Source organism: Oncorhynchus kisutch, linkage group LG4, assembly GCF_002021735.2.
Source record: "Oncorhynchus kisutch isolate 150728-3 linkage group LG4, Okis_V2, whole genome shotgun sequence".
Taxonomy (NCBI): Eukaryota; Metazoa; Chordata; class Actinopteri; order Salmoniformes; family Salmonidae; genus Oncorhynchus; species Oncorhynchus kisutch.
Genome location: NC_034177.2, coordinates 41,408,660 through 41,435,477, shown reverse-complemented (window position 1 = coordinate 41,435,477; position 26,818 = coordinate 41,408,660). Strand labels below are relative to the sequence as shown.

Genomic DNA, 26,818 nt, shown 5'->3' with positions numbered 1-26,818 from the left:
AATGTTCACAGAAAGAAACAAAAATGAACTCAACTGAATTTATCTCTCGTTGCAGAGAAAGAATGTTCTTTTTGACTTGGAATCCCAGTTGGTTGCTTTCGATAGAATGGGGCCCTCTGTCTGCAACATGTGCGCCTCTTTCATTTAGAAGATAGCTACTACAGTATGTCATTATAAAGAATCTTATTTGCTGCTAACATCTTTGAGTATATTCAATGCATATGGTGCTCTGCACTCCATACTGTGCGATGATGCATCGCTTGGGCTGAAAGCTGATTACAAGCCTGATTTACTGCAGAGCACAACTTAAATCATTCAACTCAGTATTGTGTGGCGCTGCACACATGGTTCATGTTCAGAAATGGCGACTATATTTACACACACATTTCCCAAGTTCAAAGAGATGATCCAATCGCTCAGGTTCTTTAGGTTGTTTTTCACTCTGCCAATGATTTAGTTGTACAAGTCAGACAATTGTCTCTAATATAGCACATACTGACAACTATCCAGAGAAACATGACTGTGAAAGTTTGGTAATCGAGACTGTCTGATTCAGGCTGTGCCGTTGTTCTGTCTTGTAGCTCTAACAGGTGAGGAGAAGCCCTACAGCTGTCCCCCCAGTGACTACACCAGCCCACAGTCAGTTTCTCTCAGTTACCGTCTGGAAGGCTACCACCTCCACCACCACCCCCAGTGGAACCACGACTCCAGGGACAACATAGACCCCTCGTCCCCACAGAGCCCCAGCCCCAAGGACCTGAGCCCTACTTCTGGCCTCTACAGTGGGCTGGAGGATCCTGATGAGAACAGGAGAAACCCAGCAACTCTGCACATGGACAGGCTAGCACCCAATCTGCCAACCCCTTCAAACCTGCACAAGGCCTATGGAGGACCTCCAGCTATGGAGGACAGCAGTGTGAAGCCACAGGGTCTTCATCAATCCATACAGACCTTCATCAATGGCCTGACATCTAGTGTTCTGAGAGGAGACAGAAAGAGGAGGGCAGGGGGAGGTATGGTCAGCACTCGGGGGGGAGGACAGGGGAGCTCTGAGGGGGAGGACCGTGTTGGAGTCAAGGGGAGTGACCGGGACAGTGAGGGGGAGACAGGTACTGGTGGCTCTGCAGTCACACCCAGGACCAGGAAGTCCCAGTATGAGCCCCTGGATCTGTCTCTCAGGCCAGACTGGGTGCTTTCGCCTCAGGCTGGCTCAGCCCACATGGACAGATCTCAAGGGGGATTGACTGGGTTATTCCAGCAGCACAGCAGTGTGTGTAATGGTCCCCTCTCCTCCAATAGCAATAGGCTCCAGGCACACAATGGGCAACACACGGCTGAACAGTCAGAGATTGGATCTGGCACTGGTGACCTGGAGATGCCCACAAGGCAGGACGACCAACACAACTATGACTTCTCAGCTCACAATGAGGATTGTGCACTCAAGAGCCATGTCTTTAACAAAGTTGAGGAAGAAGAGGAATTCAACAAGCTAAGGATAATGAAGAGTAGCAGCAGCGAAGCACGGCTGAGTGAGAAGATGACAGAGATGATGGTTGGCCGTCCCCATGGGTCCAGTGAGGCCCCTCAGTGTCCCCAGGAGAAGCAGGGCCAGTGGGGCAGGTCGGTCATCCAGCCTCTCCTCTCTCCTCTGGAGCTGCTGAAGCCAGTGCCGACTCCTCACCACCACCACCTCCACAGAAACCTCCTGTCAGTCCTCCAGTCTTCCAGTGACCAGAACCACATGCTCCTCAACGGCCATGCAGCCAGATTGAATGGTGGCGGTGGAGGGCCCATGGAGAGAGCAGAGACTTCAGGTGAGTGCCTCTCTCTCTACCCCATGAATGATGTCATCTGTACCTCTTCCTCCTAATCTTACTCTTTCCCCGTAGTAACTTCATATTACATGAGCGTTCAATGCCATCTAGTGGTCAAGTAGTGATCCTGCCTCCTTATAACATCATATGCCTTTCCTATACGATCCTTTCCTATATGTTGGGATCTTTAGAACACTGTTTCATTAGGTAGATAGGCTTACCTCAGCAGACAATGTGTCAGAGGAAACAATTGCACTGTAGTTAGTTTAAACACTTTGATTGTGATTCTCAGACGGACTAAAACAAGGGTATTGGAGTCATAGGTGTGTGGCACTGATTACATCCCCACTTAGAGGAAGATTCAATTTCACCATCTGATCAGTAACAAATCACCCAGGCAACGGGACCCATTTGATGGAGTGGCTTAAATCTTGTGTGATACGCCTGCAGAGAGCAAGATTTAATCACCTGGCTCTCTAGAGAGATCTTTCAGACAGCTGGGATCCTTTGATATTAGATGCATGTAATATGCGTGCAACTCGAAACTCTGTCATTCTGATCCATCTGATGCAGAAACACAATATGAAACACAATATGCTCTTATAAAAGACATCAAAGTGCCTGTCAACTCTGTTTTGGGCACAACATCTGTTCTGTTCTTGTGTGACGTACTGCTTTCAAAAATGTACAGTATCCCAGCTAACAATTCTAGGGTAGAGAGAATGTTTTTGTAATGTTACCCGTAATGTTCCTCTAATGTTTGAACTTCCAGTATTCTGTTAGTCAGGAGAACATTCTATCTATGTTAGCATGTTTTGGTGTCATAGTTAGGAGAACATTCCCTTAATTAAGTTATAATGCCAGAGAAGCCGGTGTTTGGAGGATATATTGGCACGGGTGTTGTTAAGTTGAGGGCTGGAAAACCATGCCGATATATCCTCCAAACAGCGGCTTCTCGGGCATTATCACTTTATACAACGGGTCACCAACATATTCATATAATGATTGACATATTTTCATTAAAAATATTATTTTGATGAATTTATTCATACTATTTCATCCTTCCACAAGATATAGTCCCGAAACAAATCTAAAGTTGCTACCCAAGCCAAGCTGGCTGGTTGTTTGTTCTATCGGTTCGGTTGCCAGAGACGCCACCCAGTCATTCAGTCTTTTTGTTCTGTATCTATGGACGCGATCCAGTCGTTCGTTCTAAATGTTCAATTTATAGTGGAGATCAAGTTTATAACTTCCCTGCCTGGGCTGATGAGACAGTGGATGGAACAGATGGAACAAGTAAATAGGCATTTTAACATCATAGACTTAGCCGGTGGTAACTTGTGGAATAGACACCGTCTGGAATGCAATTTTAACCAATCAGCATTCAGAATTAGACCCACCCATTGTAGAATGTCAAACAGAACATACCCAGCTTGTGGTTACCATGTTCTCAGAATATACAATACAAATGTTCTAGATACGTTTCATGGGATGTTGCAAAAACATGCGTGTCCAGTTTTCGGAGGGTTAGGAGAATATCCCAATAACGACCCACCAAACATACACAGTACATGGTTGCCATGTTCTCGGAACACAAGATATTGTTATAGACACGTTTCATGGGAACGTTGCAAGAACATTTCTGTGTATCAGTTGTCATGACGTAGCCTGATGGAACCAAAGAAACGTTCTCCCCACCAAAAAATTGTATCACTGCACATCACGCCTTGCTACCGTTGCCGGGGCCAATCGAGGCCCTGCTTGGTGAACCACTGATCCATTCGTAGCTCTTTGTCTGATGCAAGGTTAGAGATACGGACAAATACAGTGTTTTCAACTGACACACTTTGACATACATGATAAAATTGTGCATGTTAATTTCTAAAGTAATTATTATTCAACAGTCTTCACCTCGGATTAAAACTAACAACCTCTTGGTTCACGGTACACCGGTCTTCCTGTTATGCCACCATGTCCATGTCATGAATGGGTTAATCTGACTAGTCTCATAATTTATTTCATTGACTTATTTCAGCAATTTAAGAGCTTTCAGTATAGTTATAGCATATTAACCTGTTTTAATGATACTTCTGAATCACTATGATCAATAAAAGTTTTTCTTTAGTGTACTTTTAACAGAGCTGAACACAGGCCACCAGCACCAATGACACATGCGTCAGGAGCTAGGTGTCCATCTAATTGGCAACAGATTTTCATACGAATATTCTAAAATCTGCATAAAACAATATGCGTATTTTCTAACTAGAGATGTGTTTCCATCAACCTGTCTTATTGTTGGATAAACGGCTGTGCGTGATGACGTAGGGCACATACAAATCACTTTTGCGGTAAAATTCCAACGTACAGAATAAAAAATACAAGTTAAATGGGTTTCCATTGCACGTTCAATTCTATTTGATTTGTCACAAAAACTGTTGCATTACATTGCAAATGTGCCCAATCTTGTCTTGGCACATGAGCTCTTACCAACAGCTCGCAGATACAGTGCGGGTAGGCTACCTACATGATGAGATTATTATGGATATTATTATTATTACATTATTTGTATTTGTCAAACGGCAGCCAAGCATTGATCATCATGTCACCAGAATAAGACTCTTGATATTTATTGATAAGAAGCATCAAACTCAACACCGTGCACTTTCACCACCCTGTGAAGTTCATCACAATTGATTTCATATGTAGACGAACACACAACATATCATCGTGAGACTCCCAAGTTTACTTTCGATATGATGGTTATTATATCTATATTTGCGCATAAAGGCATTTCCACCGCCATTTCTTGAACAATTAATTATACTGACACAAAAAGATCCCACCATGTCGAAACTGCGCTTAACCTATCTGTAACGCTTCTCGTTGGTGGAAGGGAGAAGAGGACCAAAATGCAGCGTGGTAAGTGTTCGTAATATTTTAATTGAAAAAACTGAACACAACACAAAATAATAACGACGCGAAAACGATACAGTTCTGCCAGGTGAACAGACACTAAACAGAAATTAAACACCCACAATCAAAATGGGGAAAACAGGCTACCTAAGTATGATTCTCAATCAGAGACAACGAACGACACCTGCCTCTGATTGAGGACCATACTAGGCCAAACACATAGAAATATAACAACCTAGAAAAATGAACATAGACTACCCACCCCAACTCACGCCCTGACCAACCTAACATAAAGACATAAAAAAATGAACTAACGGTCAGAACGTGACACTATCATGCAAACGAAAATCCTCGCTCAAGCCATGCGCTCTGTAGAATTTCATGCACCCATATACTGCACATATGTTTGACAGGGAGAGATGTATGGAGCTAGATACCTGCCACAATGTACACATCGTTAGGATCGTTAGAAAAGCAATGGCAATTCGTGAAACATAAAACGTGAAATTTCATTTGTGAACATACAAACACCATGCTACGATTACAGACAAACATTTTAGTCTTGAACAAATCTTGTGTTGCAATTCTGAAGTACAATAATACCTTTCAGAGTTTTGGCAGTTAAAAAAGTACACCAAACAGCCTGTGAGGAGTGCTATGCAAACAAGCATAACACAGTATAAAAAACGGAAGTCAGGGAAACCTGAAAGAGGTAACCTGCATGTTTTCAAGTTAAATTCTCGATTACTCCTCAACTGAGTTTACTTCACATTTAGGTAGCTAATGTAATGGATTTGTTTGCCAGCACAAGTCTAGATAGCACTAGCTGTATTATGCATACAACAGTGCAGTTTCAGTCCGCTAGGTGTATCTGTACAGCATGGATATATCTCTGGGTGACGTGGACATCCCCATGCATACACCTTATCAAAATATGACTAATTCAATATCGCACCATCCTATTCTCTGGGCTCTGTCTGCAATCATAACCAGTAGTATCTACCAGGAATAATGAAACAGAATAACAACAGATGTTGGGTGAATCTATGAATTATGCATGACCACTGGAGTCTTTGCCACACAAAATATTTTTGTATATAATATTTTTATATTTATTTCATCACTCAAAATCTTGCCAAAGCATATTCTGTAGGAGGGGTTAATCGGATTTATTTTATTTTATAATTTGACATGATTTATATGAATCGGGTCAGGAACATATGGACATTGAAATGAACAAGAGATAGGTTAAACAGAGGCTAAGTCTGGCGTAAACGTATTCCCACACTTCACAATAACTCTGTTGCAGGGGTCTTAGTCTCCGTATAGGCTCTTCCCACCACCGCGACACTGCTGGCCAGTTGAAGAGCTTGTGATCTCTATGCAGCACTAAAGCACAATGCGTCTTCATAAAAGCACCCCTCAGCCTCAAAGGATGCCCTTCTGGAGGCCTGCAGCCATAGTCATTATACCCTAATGTAGGCCTATTTGCCTACTAGCCAAGTAAAGTGCAGAGCATGCATGATGTGTGCAACTCATCATTCCAACATATTTGAACATTTAATTAATCTTTTATTCAGTTCAGTCAGTCAGTATGTCATCAATTCAGTCATTTGTCTGAGTTGCAATAGGAACTAAATCAAAGAGAATAGAACAGTCTTATCCATTTGTTTGTTATCACTTCAAGTAAATGTTTAATTTAGGCATATCCAAATACAAAATAGGCCATCAACTTGGAGGCATTGCCATTCAGGCTATTATTTTGGGTACTGGTGTCTTGCAGAATCATTTTAGAACTCTATTTGTGTTTTATAACTGTTTTTATTACAGGGCTCCGCTTTACAAGAGACCTTAGCTCACAGGCCTCTAATTATAGCCTCCTAATAGATTTTTAACTAAATACTTGAAGAAGCACATGCAGTGGTTGATCGGGACAACAGATCTGGCAATAAGAATAGGCCATGGATAGTTTTGACCATTTGGGGCCCCTTGGTTATTTCGCTCAGGACAGGTTATAGCCAACACTTAATCAATATTTTGTTTTGTCTCATTTATTGATATGGTTATAGCCTCTGTGTGATGGGGTTGTGCAATGCAAATGGCTATAACAAGCCTACACACAGAGTGGAATTCACAATACAACAGTCAAAATGCCTAATATAAGGCCTACAGTCCGTGCTCCCAAATACTAGAAAAAGTGTGATTCATTAGGTTACATGATCACCACAGTAGCCACACACGGCTATAAAAATAAATGATGCAATTATTTGGCTATTAAACAACACACAACAGCATGGCATATTTAGATAACGGAATAGGCCTAGCCTAAAACATAAATACTTTCTATTTTGCAGCTCAGTCGGTTATTCTAGACAAGGCACATCTGTGCCTTTTTCATTCTCAGACAAATCATTTGCTGAAGGCCTAAGCCTATACTACGCCATCTACTGGTATTTTATTTGTATTTTTTATTTCACCTTTATTTAACCAGGTAGGCCAGTTGAGAACAAGTTCTCATTTACAACTGCGACCTGCAAAGCAGTGCGACACAAACAACACAGAATTACAACACATGGGTTAAACAAACCTACAGTCAATAACACAATAGAAAAAGCTATATACAGTGTGTGCAAATGTAGTAAGATTAGGGAGTTAAAGCAATAAATAGGCCATAGTGGTGAGATAATTACAGTTTAGCAGTTAAACACTGGAGTGATATATGTGCAGAATATGAATGTGCAAGTCGAGATACTGGGGTGCAAAGGAGCAAAAAAACAAAACAATATGGGGATGAGGTTGGGTGGGCTATTTATGGATGGGCTGCGTACAGGTGCAATGGTCAGTAAGCTGCTCTGACAGCTGATGCTTAAAGTTAGTGAGGGAGATAGAAGACTCCAGCTTCAGTGATTTTTGCAATTCGTTCCAGTCATTGGCGGAGAACTGGAAGGAAAGGCGGCCAAAGGAGGAGTTGGCTTGGGGATGACCAGTGAAATATATGTACTTATTGGAGCACGTTCTACGGGTTGCTGCTATGGTGACCAGTGAGCTGAGATAAGGCAGGGCTTTACCTAGCAAAGCCTTATTGATGACCTGGAGCCAGTGGGTTTGGCATCCAATATGAAGCGAGGGCCAGCCAACAAGAGCATACAGGTCTCAGTGGTGGGTAGTATATGGGGCTTTGGTGACAAAACGGATGGCACTGTGATAGACTACATCCAATTTGCTGAGTAGAGTGTTGGAGGCTATTCTGTAAATTAATTCACTAAAGTCAAGGATTGGTAGGATAGTCAGATTTACGAGGGTATGTTTGGCAGAATGAGTGAAGGAGGCTTTGGAAGTTTACATCCACCATAGCCAAATACATTTAAACTCAGTTTTTCACAATTCCTGACATTTAATCCTAGTAAAAATTCCCTATTTTAGGTCAGTTAGGATCACCACATTATTTTAAGAATGTGAAATGTCAGAATAATAGTAGAGAGAATGATTTATTTCATCACATTCCCAGTGGGTCAGAAGTTTACATACACTCAATTAGTATTTGGTAGCGTTGCCTTTAAATTGTTTAACTTGGGTCAAACGGTTCGGGTAGCCTTCCACAAGCTTCCCACAATAAGTTGGGGGAATTTTGGCCCATTCTTCCTGACAGAGCTGGTGTAACTGAGTCAGGTTTGTAGGCCTCCTTGCTCGCACATGCTTTTTCAGTTCTGCCAACAAATTTTCTATGGGATTGAGGTCAGGGCTTTGTGATGCCCACTCCAATACCTTGACTTTGTTGTCCTTAAGCCATTTTGCCACAACTTTGGAAGTATGCTTGGGGTCATTGTCCATTTGGAAGACCCATTTGCGACCAAGCTTTAACTTTAACTGATGTCTTGAGATGTTGTTTCAATATATCCACATCATTTTCCATCCTCCTGATGCCTTCTATTTTGTGAAAAACAAAGCACCCACACAACATTATGCTGCCACACCTGTGCTTCATGGTTGGGATGGTGTTCTTCAACTTGCAAGCCTCCCCCTTTTTCCTCTAAACATAACTATGGTCATTTTGGCCAAACAGTTCTATTTTTGTTTCATCAGACCAGAGGACATTTCTCCAAAAAGTACGCTTTTTGTCCCCATGTGCAGTTGCAAACCATAGTCTGGCTTTTTTTATGGCAGTTTTGGAGGAGTGGCTTCTTTCTTGCTGAGCGGCCTTTCAGGTTATGTCGATATAGGACTTGTTTTACTGTGGATATAGATAGTTTTGTACCTGTTTCCTCCAGCATCTTCACAAGGTCCTTTGCTGTTGTTCTGGGATTGATTTGCACTTTACCCACCAAAGTACGTTCATCTCTAGGAGACAGAACGTGTCTCCTTCCTAAGCGGTATGACGGCTGCGTGGTCCCATGGTGTTTATACTTGCGTACTATTGTTTGTACAGATGAATGTGATACCTTCAGGCGTTTAGAAATTGGTCCCAAGGATGAACCAGACTTGTGGGGGTCTACAATTTTTGGCTGATTTCTTTAGATTTTCCCATGATGTCATGCAAAGAGGCACAGAGTCTGTAGGTAGACCTTGAAATACATCCACAGGTACACCTCCAATAGACTCAAATGATGTCAATTAGCCTATCAGAAGCTTCAAAAGCCATTAAATCCTTTTCTAGAATTTGACTAACAAAATGTCCCAAGTTGATCAAATTATTTATTTGTTTTAAAAATAGCAATATTTTGGAGATTATTTAATTTCAAATAAACTAAAGTGAGCGGTTGTAATCTGAATAAAGGGAAAAAGGCCATTCTTGAACATGGGGTGAGACATTCTTACTATTCTGCTAAAGAACCAGTTCTGATTTAAGTATAACTTTTGTATGACGAAGCCTTTAGTGAGAGGTCTAATGCTTTAATATTTAATCATTTCTGCCCTCCAAATTAATTTTATAAATAGGCTGGGATATGACTAAAGAGTTAATCAGGGGGACTTTTCCACAAATAGACCATGGTAGCAAAATTGTATCTATTTTGCTAACTTTCTATAAAAAAATGTATTGTGGTGGCCTCCCGAGTGGTGCAGCGGTCTAAGGCACTGCATCACAGAGTTGTGGCGTCAACTACAGCCTAGGGTTCGATCCAAGGCTGTCTCATTACTGTCTGTGACCGGAAGTCCCATAGGGCGGGGCACAATTGGCCCAGCGTTGCCTGGGTTAGGGGAGGGTTAGGCTGGAGGGGCTTTACTTGGCTCATCGCGCTCTAGCAACTCCTTGTGGTGGGCCGGGAGACTGCATGCTGACTTCAGTCGTCAGTTGACCGGTGTTTCCTCCGACACATTGGTGCAGCTGGCTTCCGGGTAAAGAGAGTGGGTGTTTAGAAGTCTGGTTTGGTGGGTCATGTTTTGGAGGACGCATGACTCCACCTTCGCCTCTCCTGAGCCCAATGGGGAGTTGCAACGATGAGCACAAGATCGTAAAAAAAAGGATTGTTGTGAGATCATTTCTTTCTTTCGGGATAGGTATAGCGAGTGTGTCCACATCACCGCCAGACCATTTTTTGGGTAAACTACGCGTTAATGTTAAAGTTTTATATTTTAGTGGTCCAGTACCAATCCTCTCCTCCAGAGAGGTTACAAAAAGTATCTAGATACTCCATATAGCCCTTGATTTATAGCCCCTTGATATTATTGTTGGACCTGATTTAAATAGCTAACATTTCAATTGCCATAATAAGTAGACAACCTTGTTTTACTCGTCTTGACAGTTGAATACTTTCTGAGAAGTAGCCATTATTGACTATTTTACACCTAGGATTACTATACATAAGTTTAATCCATTTTAGAAGAGATTCTCCAAAATTGAAATATTCCAGGCGTTTATATATAAATTCCAGTCGTACTTTATTGAAATGATTATTTATTTCAAAAACAACCTTCTATGGCGGGATACAAACATACAACCTTTGGCACCAGAGGCAGATGCTTACGAAACCTACGGAACCTACTTGAAGGTAACAGTGCTTACTGTTGCCCCTAGTGGCTGGTTTCCACATTATCTCCTGACGTCCTCAGACATGGATAGACATCGAATACTGACTTGTATCACAGGCGACCTGGCTGCTCTAACTACAAACAACAAGCAGGTGGTCAGTCAGACATTGTTCTCATCACGCCAAATGCTTGCCTGCCCTGTTTGCAGTATTAACTATGTGGCATTGTCAAGTAACTGGCTCCTATCCCTATGTCCCCATACTGTGGTCTAGGTCTATTCACTCTGTGACATATTGCAGGGCACCGTGGACATGGAGTGATTTGCGATGTGTGTGCGATGACAGTTCAGGTCGGACACAGTGTGCCAACAGTGGTAATTGGCCAGATGGTGACCCCTGGATGAATCTGTCTGCATGCTCATTAGTTTCATATAGAGTCCTCCCTCATGGCTAATGCCCTGTCACTACATCTCCCAACCATGGCCACTAGATGGCGATATAATCATATAGCTGTGGATGCATGTTGACTTGGCTCAAGGCATCATGCCATGTTAGGAAATATTTACACGTTAGTTCACTGTCCGTTGCTATTTAATGTGTCATTAGATAATGCAGTATATACGGAATGTTATTGACAAAGGAGTTTCATCCTATATGAGAGAATAGATGAGAGGACAGCGACTATTGCATAACACATCCTCCACATATGGGAGACATCAGATTGGGCCTCCCAACACGTGAGGCTTGGTGAATATGAGTAGATTGATACAGAGTGGATTATCTAAGAATGAGAGAAAGAAAAAGAAAGAAAGAAAAGAGCTGATTTGAAAGGGGACAGAGTCATTACCTCATTGTCTGCTGGGTATGAACCCTCTACTGAAAGGATGACAGAGAGACAGAGAAACACAGAGTGAGCAAGAGAGCGAGAGAGGGAGCATAGATGGAGATAGATGGCGAGACAGAGAGGTGAAAGAAGAAGGCTAGTGTGGCTGTCTCTGTGAGCAGATGTCGTTTGAGGGCAGAGAGAGGGCAGGCAGAGCGGGCTGCCTTTGTGACTGGGTCTCCCCATAGAGATAATGAAGGGTGGAGCGCTGGGAATGATGTGCAGTCATCACTCACTGTCTGTGTTCCATCAGAGCTCCGCGCTGTGTCATCCGTCACCATTCAGCTTCTCTGGCCCCCACAGCCCCACCACTGTCATCATGGTCATTATCTCTGCCTGCAACACACACACACGCTCACACATAGACTTTTCCCTCTCCCTCCCCTTCTCCCATCCTTTCTTGTTTCCTGGTAAATGCGTGTGTGAGCTGGTCTGGTCTCAGGCTAGTGTGTAGCCTATGAATGGATGATCATGTGCTGGGGAGATGGATGGCCCTGGGCTCAGTCCTGTCTCCTCTAATTGTAAAATATTAGTTACATTAGACTGTGGCCTGTGATTAATGGAACTTATTTGGAGGTTGCCCTGTCCTGGACCTCCCCTCTCCTCCAGTGGGAGGGAAATACCAGGAAGAAAGAATGTACGAGACAGGAAGAGGAGAGAGAAAGAGGGGAGAGATAGGGAAAGCACTATACGTGTACGGATAAGACTGGCTTTATATCGTATTATTTGCTGATGTTGCTTAATGTGGAAAAAAATGACTTGCATTTTGTAATGGTTCTAAGAAAAAAATACATTTGGTAGTAATTTGATTTCCTTGAAACATGTGGTTAACCAAATGTACTGCCCTGACCTGTTCCAAACACATTTAATTCTGCATTAAACTATGTATTACATCCCTAAACTGCCAAGTCAGTCTTGCAAAGTCAGGTTTTTATTTCTTTTTTTCTTCTTTACAACACAATGGCAAAGCTTTTAAATGAGTAAAGTAATTATATCTTAGCTCCTAGTGTCAATTAGACAGGTCAGTGATATTCAGTCAGGCATGTCAGTGATATTCAGACAGGCAGGTCAGTGATATTCAGTCAGGCAGGTCAGTGATATTCAGTCAGGCAGGTCAGTGATATTCAGTCAGGCAGGTCAGTGATATTCAGTCAGGCAGGTCAGTGATATTCAGTCAGGCAGGTCAGTGATATTCAGTCAGGCAGGTCAGTGATATTCAGTCAGGCAGGTCAGTGATATTCAGTCAGGCAGGTCAGTGATATTCAGTCAGGCAGGTCAGTGATATTCAGTCAGGCAGGTCAGTGATATTCAGTCAGGCAGGTCAGTGATATTCAGTCAGGCAGGTCAGTGATATTCAGTCAGGCAGGTCAGTGATATTCAGTCAGGCAGGTCAGTGATATTCAGACAGACGGGTCAGTGATATTCAGACAGACAGGTCAGTGATATTCAGTCAGGCAGGTCAGTGATATTCAGACAGATAGGTCAGTGATATTCAGACAGACAGGTCAGTGATATTCAGTCAGGCAGGTCAGTGATATTCAGACAGATAGGTCAGTGATATTCAGACAGACAGGTCAGTGATATTCAGTCAGGCAGGTCAGTGATATTCAGACAGATAGGTCAGTGATATTCAGACAGACAGGTCATTGATATTCAGACAGACAGGTCAGTGATATTCAGACAGACAGGTCAGTGAACAGGTCAGTGATATGCAGACAGACAGGTCAGTGATATTTAGATAGACAGGTCAGTGATATTCAGATAGACAGGTCAGTGATATTTAGATAGACAGGTCAGTGATATTCAGATAGACAGGTCAGTGATATTTAGATAGACAGGTCAGTGATATTTAGATAGACAGGTCAGTGATATTCAGATAGACAGGTCAGTGATATTCAGATAGACAGGTCAGTGATATGCAGACAGACAGGTCAGTGATATTTAGATAGACATGTCAGTGATATTCAGACAGGCAGGTCAGTGATATGCAGATTAGTCTTTCATGGACAGAGTACGTAACATCTAGTGCATTTCTGCAAGATTTTAGTTCTGGGATTCCAAGATTATATTCAGACATGTTGTATATCAGACAGACAGGTCAGTGATATTCGGACATATGTTGCTTATCAGACAGACAGGTTAGTGATATTCAGGGGGTGTTCAGATGTGTCACTCAGTCTCATTTCCTGTACTGCTGACTAAATGTGTGTCCTTTATAACCAGCAGGTTATTATACACCAACAGATGGATGGAGCATTAACTTTTATTGCCCAACACCTTCTGTGGGCTTTTTACATTTTTCCCCAAAATGACTTTTTATGTAGATGTGAAAGAGAGCTTTCAGTTTCATAGCCTACAGGAGAAGGGAGAGGAGGAGAGAGGTTAAAAGGTTGTGGCAGCTTGTGTTTTGGGAAGTGATGTCATATGACATCATCCCATAACGGTTTACTGTAATCATGAATGATAGAAGAAGTCCCAGAGTTTTTAGAAGGAAAGAAAGCATGGCGCTGTAGTGGTGAAGTAACAGAGCCTGAAATAGACATTGTGTTGGTGTCAAAGTAAAAACAGAGTATAATCCAGTGGAAATGAGATTCAATGCTTTGGTCTTCAAATTGGGTGTAAAGTGCTTGTTTAAATAAGACAGTACTGGAAGCAAGTAATAGAGGACATTGGTGTGTTATGGTCATTTGTGTCTAGGCTAGACTATCTGAGAGAGAGGGAGAGAGAGGAGAGAGGAGAGAGAGGGGAACAGACAGGAAGCTTTAGCAGGCCTTAGTGAAGCCAGCTGCAGACGTCTGTCATTCATCAGCCCAACACTCATCACCACCATGAGCCCAGGAAGTGTGTGTGTGTGTGTGTGTTTCTGTTGCCAATGAAAGTAGTATGTACAGATGTCTTAATTTGATCACCCTGTTGTTGCAGGAAATGCAAACTTGTAGTGTTTAAAGTGGTAGAAGTTTAAAAAGGCTTCTAAAGTTTGTAATTTTACTTGATTTGCCTAAAATGAATCAAACCCTACACAAATGGCCATTAATTATAATCCACACAATATTTAACATTTCCTGTTGCTGCAGGATTGTTTTCCTGCTGTGATAAACTGGTCCAATGAAGAAGCCACACCTGTGGTATGTAGTACTAGTCAGAGGTGGAATTACTGTGTATGTGGAACACATGGGGATGGAGTTCCCAAAGTGAAAACAGAATCATTGTCCCCCTTATTCCACTGCTGGTGTTATTATGATTTAGTCTACAATATTTTATGACTACCAGTAAAGAGTTGGCACAACAGAGTTGGCAGCAGTAAACACAATGAAGGAGGGAGGGCTGGGAGGTTGATTTGTCTAAAGCAATGCTTTCCTTTCTGCCAGGTGGGAAGCCTTTCCAGTGCAGGTACTGCCCTTACAGCGCCACCCAGAAGGGTAACCTGAAAACCCATGTCCTGTGTGTCCACCGCAGGCCCTTCGACAGCAGCCTGTACCCAGACAGACGCCTCCGACGGACCCATACCAACGCCCATGTGACCTCCCAGGAAGGCTCCGCTGGTTCCTCCTACCTGCCCCAAAGCATCATGGGCTTGGGAGACGCCCCTAGGCCTACACCCACTGTGAGAGATATCACCGTGACATCACTGTGTGGGACTTGACGTTGTTACGGCAACTACATATAGACATTTATAAAATCACTGATACGTGGTTCGGTTTCACGTGTGAAGGGTGAGAGACGGAGGATAGGGTTGTTGTTGGAGATGGAGTTGGAAGAGATTCAAAACAAGAAGTTGATGTACATTCCAGTGTGGACTTCAAAATATATTTATCTGTAAGAAACAAACGGCCCATAATAAAGTGTTTTGTGGTATGTGCAGCGCGGAGAGATTGAGTGCTTTTTACTTCATTTATACCCAGTGTCATAATGATTTATATTTACCCACATTAATCTATCAGCTCAACACTGACTGATTGTCGGATCGTGAGCAGGCACCAAACTAACTCCCCCAAGCTAAGCTCTTTCACGCAGCAGAAATGCCTGTGTTTTTGTTAATATCTCCTGATATGAGTTCTTCAGGACAGTTATCAGTCAGAATCCTACACCAGATGTTCAGGGGGTAATCATGGCAGATGTAATGGAGTAGAATGCTTCCATTTGTTCTCTATTCCACTCGGGGGGGGGGGGGGGGGGGGGCTCGCACACGTATCATTATCTCCCATTAACTCCAATGCTTCATGCCTTCTTCTGTGGAACAATGCAACAATGCTCAATTAAAGGGAACTAAGGAAATGGAAAACTGTGTAGATTCATTGATGTCATGGATGCGCTGAAATGCATTACAAATCAAAGATGATAAACCATCCATATATGTATACACTGAGTATACAAAACATTAAGAACACCTGCTCTTTCCATAGCCTGCCGACCAGGTGAATCTAGGTGAAAGCAGTATGATCCCTTATCGATGTCACTTTTCAAATCCACTTCAATCAGTGTAGATGAAGGGCGGCAGACATGTCACAGAAGGATTTTTAAGCCTTGAGACAATTGAGACATGGATTGTGTATGTTTACCGTTCAGAGCCTGAATGGGCAAGAAAATATTTAAGAGCCTTTGAACAGGGTATGGTAGTAGCTGCCATGCGCACCGGTTTGTGTCAAGAACTGCAACACTGCTGGGGTTTTCACGCTCAACAAGAATGGTCCACCTCCCACAGCATATGCAGCAAACTTGACACAACTGTGGGAAGCATCGGAGTCAACATAGGCCAGCATCCTTGTGGAATGCTTTCAACACCTTGTAGAGTCCATGCCCCGATATATTGAGGTTGTTCTGAGGGCAAAAAGGTTCATGTTGTGTACACTCAGTGGATAAGCCTACTTACTATATATTGGCCCATTTTAATTAAGTAAGCCCCCACAGACAAATACACAAACACACACACACACACACAGTAGTGGCTATCTACAGTAATGTTAGTGTGATTCAGGCAGGCGGCAGCTCCACCGGTGTGCCAACATTCAGACTGTAGAACAAGAGCTCACCTTGGGCAGCTGTGTGTCTGCAGCTGGCCGCAGTAACCACGGCGATGTGTTTGATTGACAGGTGGTCTGACAACTCCATTCAGCCAGCCACCTGTTAGCTGTCAATCAGGGCGGCCATCCCGGGGCTATTGACGGAGCTGTCAGCCTGGGCGAGACATGTCTGTCAAAGCTCTCCTCTCCTGCTCTCCCTCGCTGCCTGGCAGCCCACACTCTCCCCCTCCCTCACATTCACTTCTTTCTTTCTTTCTTTCTTTCTGGCTGTCTTTCTTTCTTTCTTTCTTTCTTTCTTTCTTTCTTTCTTTCTTTCTTTCTTTCTTTCTTTCTTTCTTTCTTTCTTTCTTTCTTTCTTTCTTTCTGGCTGTCTTTCTTTCTTTCTGGCTGTCTTTCTTTCTTTCTGGCTGTCTTTCTTTCTTTCTTTCTGGCTGTCTTTCTTTCTTTCTGGCTGTCTTTCTTTCTTTCTTTCTGGCTGTCTTTCTTTCTTTCTGGCTGTCTTTCTTTCTGGCTGTCTTTCTTTCTTTCTGGCTGTCTTTCTTTCTTTCTGGCTGTCTGTCTGTCTTTCTTTCTGGCTGTCTTTCTTTCTGGCTGTCTGTCTTTCTTTCTGGCTGTCTTTCTTTCTTTCTGGCTGTCTTTCTTTCTGGCTGTCTTTCTTTCTTTCTGGCTGTCTTTCTTTCTTTCTGGCTGTCTGTCTTTCTTTCTGACTGTCTTTCTTTCTTTCTTTCTTTCTTTCTGGCTGTCTTTTCCTTCCATTTCCCTTCTGAGACATGGGTGCCGTTTAATCCCCACAATTCCTTGGGTTTCAACTGTCTGTCAGTCAGTCAGTCTGTCTGTCTGTCTGTCTGTCTGTCTGTCTGTCTGTCTGTCTGTCTGTCTGTCTGTCTGTCTGTCTGTCTGTCTGTCTGTCTGTCTGTCTGTCTGTCTGTCTGTCTGTCTGTCTGTCTGTCTGTCTGTCTGTCTGTCTGTCTGTCTGTGAAATTATCTATGCTGTTATTGAAGGAGATCACAACAACTTTGCAGGGGACTCTTGCATATGTTAAGTCCCTGTGAGGTTTGCTTGTGTACCGTATGAGGCAATTATTTGCGTATATGTATTTAATGTTTGTGATGTCTGTTGTCATTGGTGATTCCTCGAATTCTCTCAAATTCACTCCTCCTTCTCTTCATCTCTTTCTGTCTTGTCCCCCTCCTTCTCTCCTTCCTCCCTCCCTCCTCCTCCCTCTCTCTGCTCACTCATCCCTCCATCTCTGTACCTGACAGGTGACAAGGCCCAGCTGACTGGGTAATCAGAGACCTGTCATATCTGTTAATACCTTGCCCAGGCCATGCCAAACCTGGCTATGCTGTACCCTACCCTATCCTACCTGCCTGGGGTGGGGTGATGTGTGACAGAGGACACAGAGTTTAGAGGGACTATTAAAACCTGTGTCTTTGAACAAACTCTGTGAACAAACTTACATACACACACACCTGACTCAGTATACATCACCCCAAACCTTGTCATGTCAAACTCTTAATTACGTACAATTTCCCTTAAAGCATACCCCATTAATCAGCTTTTTTAATTACTCCTAATCGTGATTAATGTTTCAGTTGTCATCTTGCACCAAAGCCAATGTCATACTGAGAGGGGTTCACTACTCAGTTCAACAGAAGCAGAGGAGACCACGAACATGGGTTGTATTTTGGTTCCCACCTGTATGTATGATGCTTACCTTATTAATACATTTTGCGTAACATCCAGAAATAGCCTTGTCTCCATCAGACCCTGGAGGAAATGTCATTTCTCACTCCCAAACAATTAACCTTTGACTACATCTGATAGGGAAAATAGGCATAACATGTTCAGCACTGATGTGCGCACGTCACAACAAAGTAAAGATGTGAAGGAGGCTCGAAGACATTCAAAGTTTGCCAAGTTAAAGTTGATGCAACTTATTAATGGGATACCGCTGACATAACTGTGTTTTTAAGTGTAATACAACTTAACAGTAATGTCACCTACTCATCCCACCTTTCATTCACTTACAGTAGTATTCACATTCTGAGAATTTCTTTCAAAATGTGCCTCCACAGAACTTCACTAAGGTTAAAGTTGAAGTTTGCCAAGTTAAAATATGGGTTGGCGCTGTCATAATTGTGTTTTCAAGTGTAATACACTCAACCTTTCATTCACATTATGATCTCTTTCCAGTTGGCCAGCCCATGCAGTACTGTAACTCTTAGTTCTAAGAGACAGGTCATGTTGAGCTAATCAGCCTGTAGGAAGTAAAGGAAACAGTGTGACAGGAGAGGTAATGAGAACTAATGGAACACTAATCACAGGATGCATCCCAAATGGTTTCCTATTCATAATTAGTGCACTACTTTTGACCCGAGCCCTATGGGAATAGGGTGCCATTTGGGACACAGACACTGTGTTCCTCACACTGAACACCGCCCATGAAAAATTCATGCTAATTAGCTCGCACAGTTGTGAAAACACTTTTTAAGACCGTTGGCATCATAGTGCCACAGTTTTAACAGATTTCCCCCCTGACAGTTTACAACCTCAGACGTCTCAACTCTTGGATTGAATTCCAAATCATTCTAGATGAAAAAAACACACCCTCAGTGTACTTGCAGTGACATCTGCTGAATCCTGAAATAGTTGTCAGGTAGGATAAAGTGTGTGATGAAACCAAGCCCACTGTAGAATATACTCACATTCTCCATGTCAGATCTCAAGACTAGGGACATCTTGTCGAGGTAAACATGGTCTATACATTAGAACAATTCAGGGACATAATGGTTCGCCATATCAACATGACTCTCCATCTTTTACACATTTGACTGACAGACATGCCGGCCAGGCAGTGTGGGTGGGGCTGAGTAAAGAATGCTTTTGACATACCACACGTTTGACAAGACCGTGTGAGACTTAAAGTACAGAATCCAGTCAAGGCCTGTCTGTCAAAAAACGAGACACACTCCCTCCCACATAACTGAGACGTGCGAGTTTAGTCACAGTTACAAAGAAACTAATGCCCGTTAACAGCAACTAGGCACACATTTTGTCCCCACATGTCCCGAGGCTGGGATTGAGTGCCAAAGAACACAAGCTCAAGATAAATAAAAAAAAGACGAATAAAACACAAGGATTATGCCAGTGTGAGAAATGGAGGCTGGATAATTCTCTGTGTGTACGTTCCTCTCCTGTTACAGTAGCTGCAGGCCTGCAGACTGGAGCCCCCGAGTCCTGCACCTAAACCTCCAGGGGGATTTAGAGACAGGCTGGAAAGAGGGAAGACGCTTTGATGTGAGAGAGAAGAGAGGGGGTGGAGGTAGGAGAAAGAGAGAGAGAGAGCGAGAGAGAGAGAGAGCGAGAGAGAGAGAGATAGAGAGAGAGGAAGAGAGGGAGAGAGGAAGAGAGAGAGAGAGAGGGCCCTGAGAAACTTTGCTTGCTTGGATTCCAAAACCCACGTACATAATAGGGAGATGAACCTAATCTACATAAATAAATGCACATTGTCATACACAGGAATGACCAGTGGTGTAGTGGAGGGTAAATGCACGTAAAAACTGTTTCCGCACCTTTTTTATTCTGTGCGAGTGTTTACCCTCCTTTTGCAGAAAATGCATTAAAAGTATAGGCTGACGACAGACATTGAATTGGTTAGGTTCAATTTGTACATGGAGTATCAGTCAAATGCTCAGCCAATCGTGTCTGTTTACCCCTGAAGTTAATTTGGGTTTGAGGCCTCCTCTCTGCTACATGCAGATAAGACCTGTCTTGCGTTATAAACGTCTGCAGCGCTGCAAACTCCATTATAAATAAGCACTTCACGGGGGATGTGATACAGCTGTGAGTTATGACCTCTAATTGAAATCTATTTTACCAGACGATACACTACTAACTGACAGTACAGATGCACGGATATTCACTAACCACGTCTTACACTAGTAATGTTGTGCATCTTTATATATTGAGGGACAGACCGGTGTGCGTTTTTAAAATAAAATCATGTCAGACCCAACCTTCAGAAGTGGAACGTTTCCTCTAGTGGATGGTTCTGTGTCTTGATTTGAAGAGACAGCCACGTCCTTGACAAATATACACCTGTCATTGGGTCGTCACATTGCATTGTCAGTGTCACACAAGCGTGGCTCTGAAAGTGTGTGTGGTTGTTTGTGTGTCTCTTCGGGATACATTTCTGTAAACGTCAATGTTTTACTTTGCCAAGCAACACATTGAGAAATAGATGCTACCCCTTAGCTGGGAGAACTTGTTCTTTTGAGATGGATACAATTATTACTTTAAATGAAATGAACTCAAATGTATGACACAGTGTCCTAAGAACATCCTAAAAACGTCCTTGGGGAAAACGCTGTGACCTAGACAAAAACCACGGCACAACGTCCTGACTACTTCAGATGATCACTTCAGGGTGTTCTGGGGACGTCCTAGAGACTCATTTGTGTTTGCATGGCGTCTGTGTGTCAGGCTAGGGTAGAGTGGGTGAGGACTGGTCAAGTCCTGTCTGGTTCTGAAGAATTGGTCTCTCTCTCTCTCTCTCTCTCTCTCTCTCTCTCTCTCTCTCTCTCTCTCTCTCTCCAATGGCAGTGTTGGGGGAGGGGCTGGTTTTGGGGACTGAGGGAGGAGGTGGGTGATGAGCTGCTGCAATAATGATCAGATTTGAATGATTTACTGTCAATCAGTAGGCTCTGCTGGGGGAGACTAAGGGGGATGATAGCTGACTCACACACCTCACAAATGCCTTACTGATGATGTGTGTGCTTCAGATCATCAATCACTGTGCTTAGTGTGAAAGTACGTCATACACACACGCACATACACACACACACACACACGCACACCCACCCAAACACATGTATGCAAGCATGCCCGCACACACACACACACATATGCGTCCATGTAAGCATACACGCACCATACCACATGTTTCCTTTGCTGTAATGCCTCCTCTCTTGAGACAAGGGACAAATCAATCATGACTACATAAGTTCAAGGGGTAAGAGATTGTCTGGTCGGTTTCTCCCTTATTCTATTGATCCCATTTTACTGGCATCCTCACCAAGCTGTCTCAAAAACCCCGGGACAGGGATAGATTGAAAGTGGATGATTGAAAGATCAGAGAAGGGTGACATTCACTGTTATCTCCCCCCCCCCTCACTGTGAATGACATTGAAAGTGCCAAGAGTTTTGGGGTTTCATAAAGGATGTTCAAATGCTAACAAATCAGGTTGAATATAACCTGGCACACGGATGTGTTTCAGTCTCTGGCACTACAGAGATACACATAGTCTTTGTTTTCCTGTCTCTCTGCATAGCTTCACTAGATGTCATATGTCTGACTCTGAAGGTGTTGGTGCCATGGGTTGATGGGATAAACGTTGAAGTGAACCCTTCTCGACAGCCCGCCCATAAGTGTTGAGGGAGACGTAGAGCGGTCACACAAAATTGTACTTACATTTTTTTTTGAAGAGATGTGGGTATTGTATGCTCTGTTTTCTCAATCCATGTACTTATTGCTATCTTTGTTGTCTATTTTTTTGCACAAGAGTACGTGAAGGTATATTCCCTTACATAATAGTAGAAACTCTTCAAGAGTGAAAAAATTGAACTATTCAAACAAAGGACCGAAAAGAAAGAAAATGATCAGGGGTGAGAAGACAAACATGTTGAATACATTTTTTAGATTGAGGATCTTGACATTGTTACTGTTGCCTCCTAAAGATAATATAGTGCAATGTTGAGTAATGATGATTCAGAGCAAAACAGATTCACAGACCACTTAGTACTTCCTGTAATGAGCATGATTACTGTCTGTTTTGGATTATTAACATTGTACTTCTTCTTGGAGGTCAGGCTCATCATTAGTTCAACTCTAATGAAAATATAATTTCATGTATTTTTCTATCAGTTCATGGATATCATTAAATCTCAGATAAACAACTTTAATTACAGATTGATACGCCATTAATCCTGAGTGCTTTTGATGTCATTAAAATGATAACATTTTATATTTAATATATTATAGCTCCTTTTTTGTCTCTTCCGACGTCCTTGTGCTTATCTTTTTCAACTTTTTGACGTGATTTATTCTTCTTGTCTATATATAAGTAAACTGTGTAAGTAAGAGGGTTTGTTCCTTTGACATTGCACCAACTCTAAATCATATTTTCTCTCCATAGAGGCTCATAGATATCAAGCCAGGGGATCTACATGAATATAGATTTCAAAACATGCCCTCTGCTTTCGCCTGACTTGATCATCATCATCAACCCCATTATCATGTCTTTGGTCTCATACCGTTATCATGTCTCTGGTCTCATCCCATTATCATGTCTCTGGTCTCATCCCATTATCATGTCTCTGGTCTCATCCCATTATCATGTCTCTGGTCTCATCCCATTATCATGTCTCTGGTCTCATCCCATTATCATGTCTCTGGTCTCATCCCATTATCATGTCTCTGGTCTCATCCCATTATCACGTCTCTGGTCTCATCCCATTATCACGTCTCTGGTCTCATCCCATTATCACGTCTCTGGTCTCATCCCATTATCATGTCTCTGGTCTCATCCCATTATCACGTCTCTGGTCTCATCCCATTATCATGTCTCTGGTCTCATCCCATTATCACGTCTCTGGTCTCATCCCATTATCACGTCTCTGGTCTCATCCCATTATCATGTCTCTGGTCTCATCCCATTATCACGTCTCTGGTCTCATCCCATTATCATGTCTCTGGTCTCATCCCATTATCACGTCTCTGGTCTCATCCCATTATCACGTCTCTGGTCTCATCCCATTATCACGTCTCTGGTCTCATCCCATTATCACGTCTCTGGTCTCATCCCATTATCACGTCTCTGGTCTCATCCCATTATCATGGACCCTTGTAGTCTTTTTCATTATGAAACATCTGCTTAATCATACGTTGGTTCATACGTTCTGTATTGTTTATTGTGTTTTCATTGTCTCCTTGGAGTCCTCCAGCCCCAGTCGCACTCCTGTAGACTGGGTCAGTCTCAGGTCAATTGTGGTGTAGATACTGTGGTTCAGCTTGAAAAGGCTGGGGGTGGGGTCTCTCTCTCTCCATGTGTGTTTAATTAGATTACTGTTTTGCTGTAGTATATGTGAGTTTTAAAAAGGCTTCTTATAGGTTGCAATTTCCACTTACAAATATCAGCCTTGATTTGCCCTAACAAAAGCATTTGGTGTATGTATGTGTGTCTATGTGTGCGTGTGCGGGTGTTTTTGCGTGCGTGCGTGTGTACATAACATTGTTATCTCTAGATGTGTGTCTCACTGCACAGATCAATCAATTGCTTTTCAATGAGAATTCAATAGTGCGTCATTTTTCAGAACATGAGGTCAATCCCTACATGGCATTGCGATGTGTGACACAGGCTGCTAATGATGTTGTGTACAGTACCTGGACACTCAGACGGGCTTCAGCAGAGAGACACTGACTGTATTGTGCAGAGCCACCATGCTGATGGACGGACAGAGGGGAAGCCTCTGGTTCACAGCCCTTGACATTATTGGGTCATTTCCATCTGAGGTAACGTGTGGTCCCGTCAAGGCCCTCTGACACTTCTAGACCTTGACAAGCTGTAGCGCCTCACTGATGACACGGTGCGTATTCGAAGGGCCTTGCCTCGCTAGGAGTGTATGTGTGTGACAGGAAAACGTGGTGCTTCCAGTTGTTAAACGTGTGCAGACAATGTAGGAGTGGAGGGAGCGAGGGGAGGGGGATAAGTGACATGTTTTCTTAAAACGTTAGCCCTAGAAGTCAACACCCTGTGCAGATGACATCTTTGTATACCTATAAGCATTACTACTACACACTCTTAGAAAAAACAACTTGCTATCTAGAACATAAAAGGGATCTCCTATGGGGACAGCTGAATAACCGTTCTGCAACCCTTTTTTCTAAGAGTGCATGTTACATTTGTTCAAGAGTTACAAGATCTCTCTCTGTCTCTATATGTGCATGTGTGTGCCTATCTGTGTGTGCATGTGTGTGCGTGTGCATGTGCATTTGTGTGTCTGTGTCTGAATGTGTGTATTCAGCATGGTTTGTTCGCTACGTCCCTGAGTGGTCGATCAGTTTCACGACCCCCTCTGGAGACTGGAATACATCCTTAGTGAGAACAAACCTTTAATTGTTCGCCCGGATGTCATGTAAGGGAAATTGTGCATTCTATAGCATCATCACTCTCCTGTCAGTCCCCCAGATGACCCTTGGATCCAAGTTCCAGCTTAATGGACCTATTGTTGTACCAAGTCTTAATCTCAAACCTTCAGCCTGAGTCCCAAATGGGATTGTGCTGTTTTGCCAACTCACATGACAGAAATGGAATTGGAAAGAGAGCACAAACAGATATAGGCTATCAGACAATAACTGTCAAACAGTATATACACGACTCCAACACCATCATTAAGTTTGTCGATGACACAACAGTGGTAGGCCTGATCACCGACAACGATGAGACAGCCTGTAGAGAGGAGGTCAGAGACCTGGCCATGTGGTGCCAGGACAACAACCTCTCCCTCAATGTGATCAAGAAAAAGGTGATGATTGTGGGCTACAGGAAAAGGAGGACAGAGCACGCCCCCATTCTCATCGACGGGGCTGCAGTCAATCACCGTATTCTTATTGGCAGACTCAACAGCCTTGGTTTCTCTAATGACTGCCTCGCCTGGTTCACTAACTAATTTTCAGAGAGAGTTCAGTGTGTCAAATCGGAGGGCCTGTTGTCCGGACCTCTGGCAGTCTCTATGGGGGTGCCACAGGGTTCAGTTCTCGGGCCGACTCTTTTCTCTGTATATATCAATGATGTCGCTCTTGCAGCGGTGATTCTTTGATCCACCTCTATGGAGACGACACCATTCTGTATACATCTGGCCCTTATTTGGACACTGTGTTAACAAACCTCCAAACGAGCTTCAATGCCATACAACTCTCCTTCCGTGGCCTCCGAATGCTAGTAAAACTAAATGCATGCTCTTCAACCGATTGCTGCCCGCACCTGCCTGCCCGCCTAGTGTCACTACTCTGAACTGTTCTGACTTAGAATATGTGGACAACTACAAATACCTAGGTGTCACGACTTCTACCGAAGGTAACTCCTCTCCCTGTTCTGGCGGCGCTCGGCGTCGCCGGTTTACTAGCCTCCACCGATCCCTTTTTCCTTTTCTGGTTGTTTTGTCTGTGTTCCTTTTCACACCTGGTTTCAATTGCTTTTATTTCTGTGTGTATATAGGGCACCTGTTGCCTGCCTTAATTCATGCAGGATTAAGCTTGTGTGTATTTGCGTTCGATTATCTATGCTGTTTATTGTTCTATTACGTACGTGTATGTAGTGTCGGAACTGTGGTTGTTCCTCTGTGTATTGACACGAGTTTCTGTTCCTTCGAGAGCGTAGTTTTGGATTTTCATCTGTGCCAATTTTGTATTGGTGGACTATGTGTGTATATATATATATATAGACATATATCTATATTAAACATGCTTCTCAGAAATCCCTGCTCTCCTGCGCCTGACTCCTACACCTCTCACCGAGACGCACCTTATCACACTAGGTGTCTGGCTAGACTGTAAACTCTCCTTCCAGACTCATATTAAGCATCTCCAATCCAAAATTAAATCTAGAATCGGCTTCCTAATTCTCAAAACAAAGCCTCCATCACTCATGTTGCCAAACATACCCTCGTAAAACTGACTATCCTGCCGATCCTTGACTTCGGTGATGTCATTTACAAAACAGCCTCAAACACTCTACTCAACAAATTGGATACAGTCTATCCCAGTGCCGTCCGTTTTATACCCAGAGGCCTATATACTACCCACCATTGTGACCTGTATGCTCTCGTTGGCTGGTCCTTGCTACATATTCGTTGCCAAACCCACTGGCTCCAGGTCATCTATAAGTCTTTGCTAGGTAAAGTCCCGCCTTATCTCAGCTCACTGGTCACCATAGCAACACCCACACGTAGCATGTGCTCCAGCAGGTATATTTCACTCGTCGTCCCCAAAGCCAACACCTCTCTTGGCCCCCTTTCCTTCCAGTTCTCTGCTGCCAATGACTGGAACAAATTGCAAAAATCACTGAAGTTGGAATATCTCCCTCACTAACTTCAAGCATCGGCTGTCAGAGCAGCTTACCGATAGCTGCAGCTGTACACAGCCCATCTGTAAATAGCCA

The 26,818-nt window shown here is 43.1% G+C and overlaps 1 protein-coding gene across 1 annotated transcript in view; it reads left to right on the top strand.

Moving 5' to 3' along the window:
- The window catches only part of LOC109888893 (zinc finger protein 536-like), a 41,178-nt gene extending 25,741 nt beyond the window's left edge, over positions 1–15,437 (top strand). The window contains 2 exon segments of the mRNA XM_031821525.1: positions 582–1,814; positions 14,945–15,437. Of these exon segments, the coding sequence (XP_031677385.1) occupies positions 582–1,814; positions 14,945–15,219 (1,508 nt within the window). The 3' untranslated portion in view covers positions 15,220–15,437.
- Positions 15,438–26,818: the final 11,381 nt, after the last annotated feature.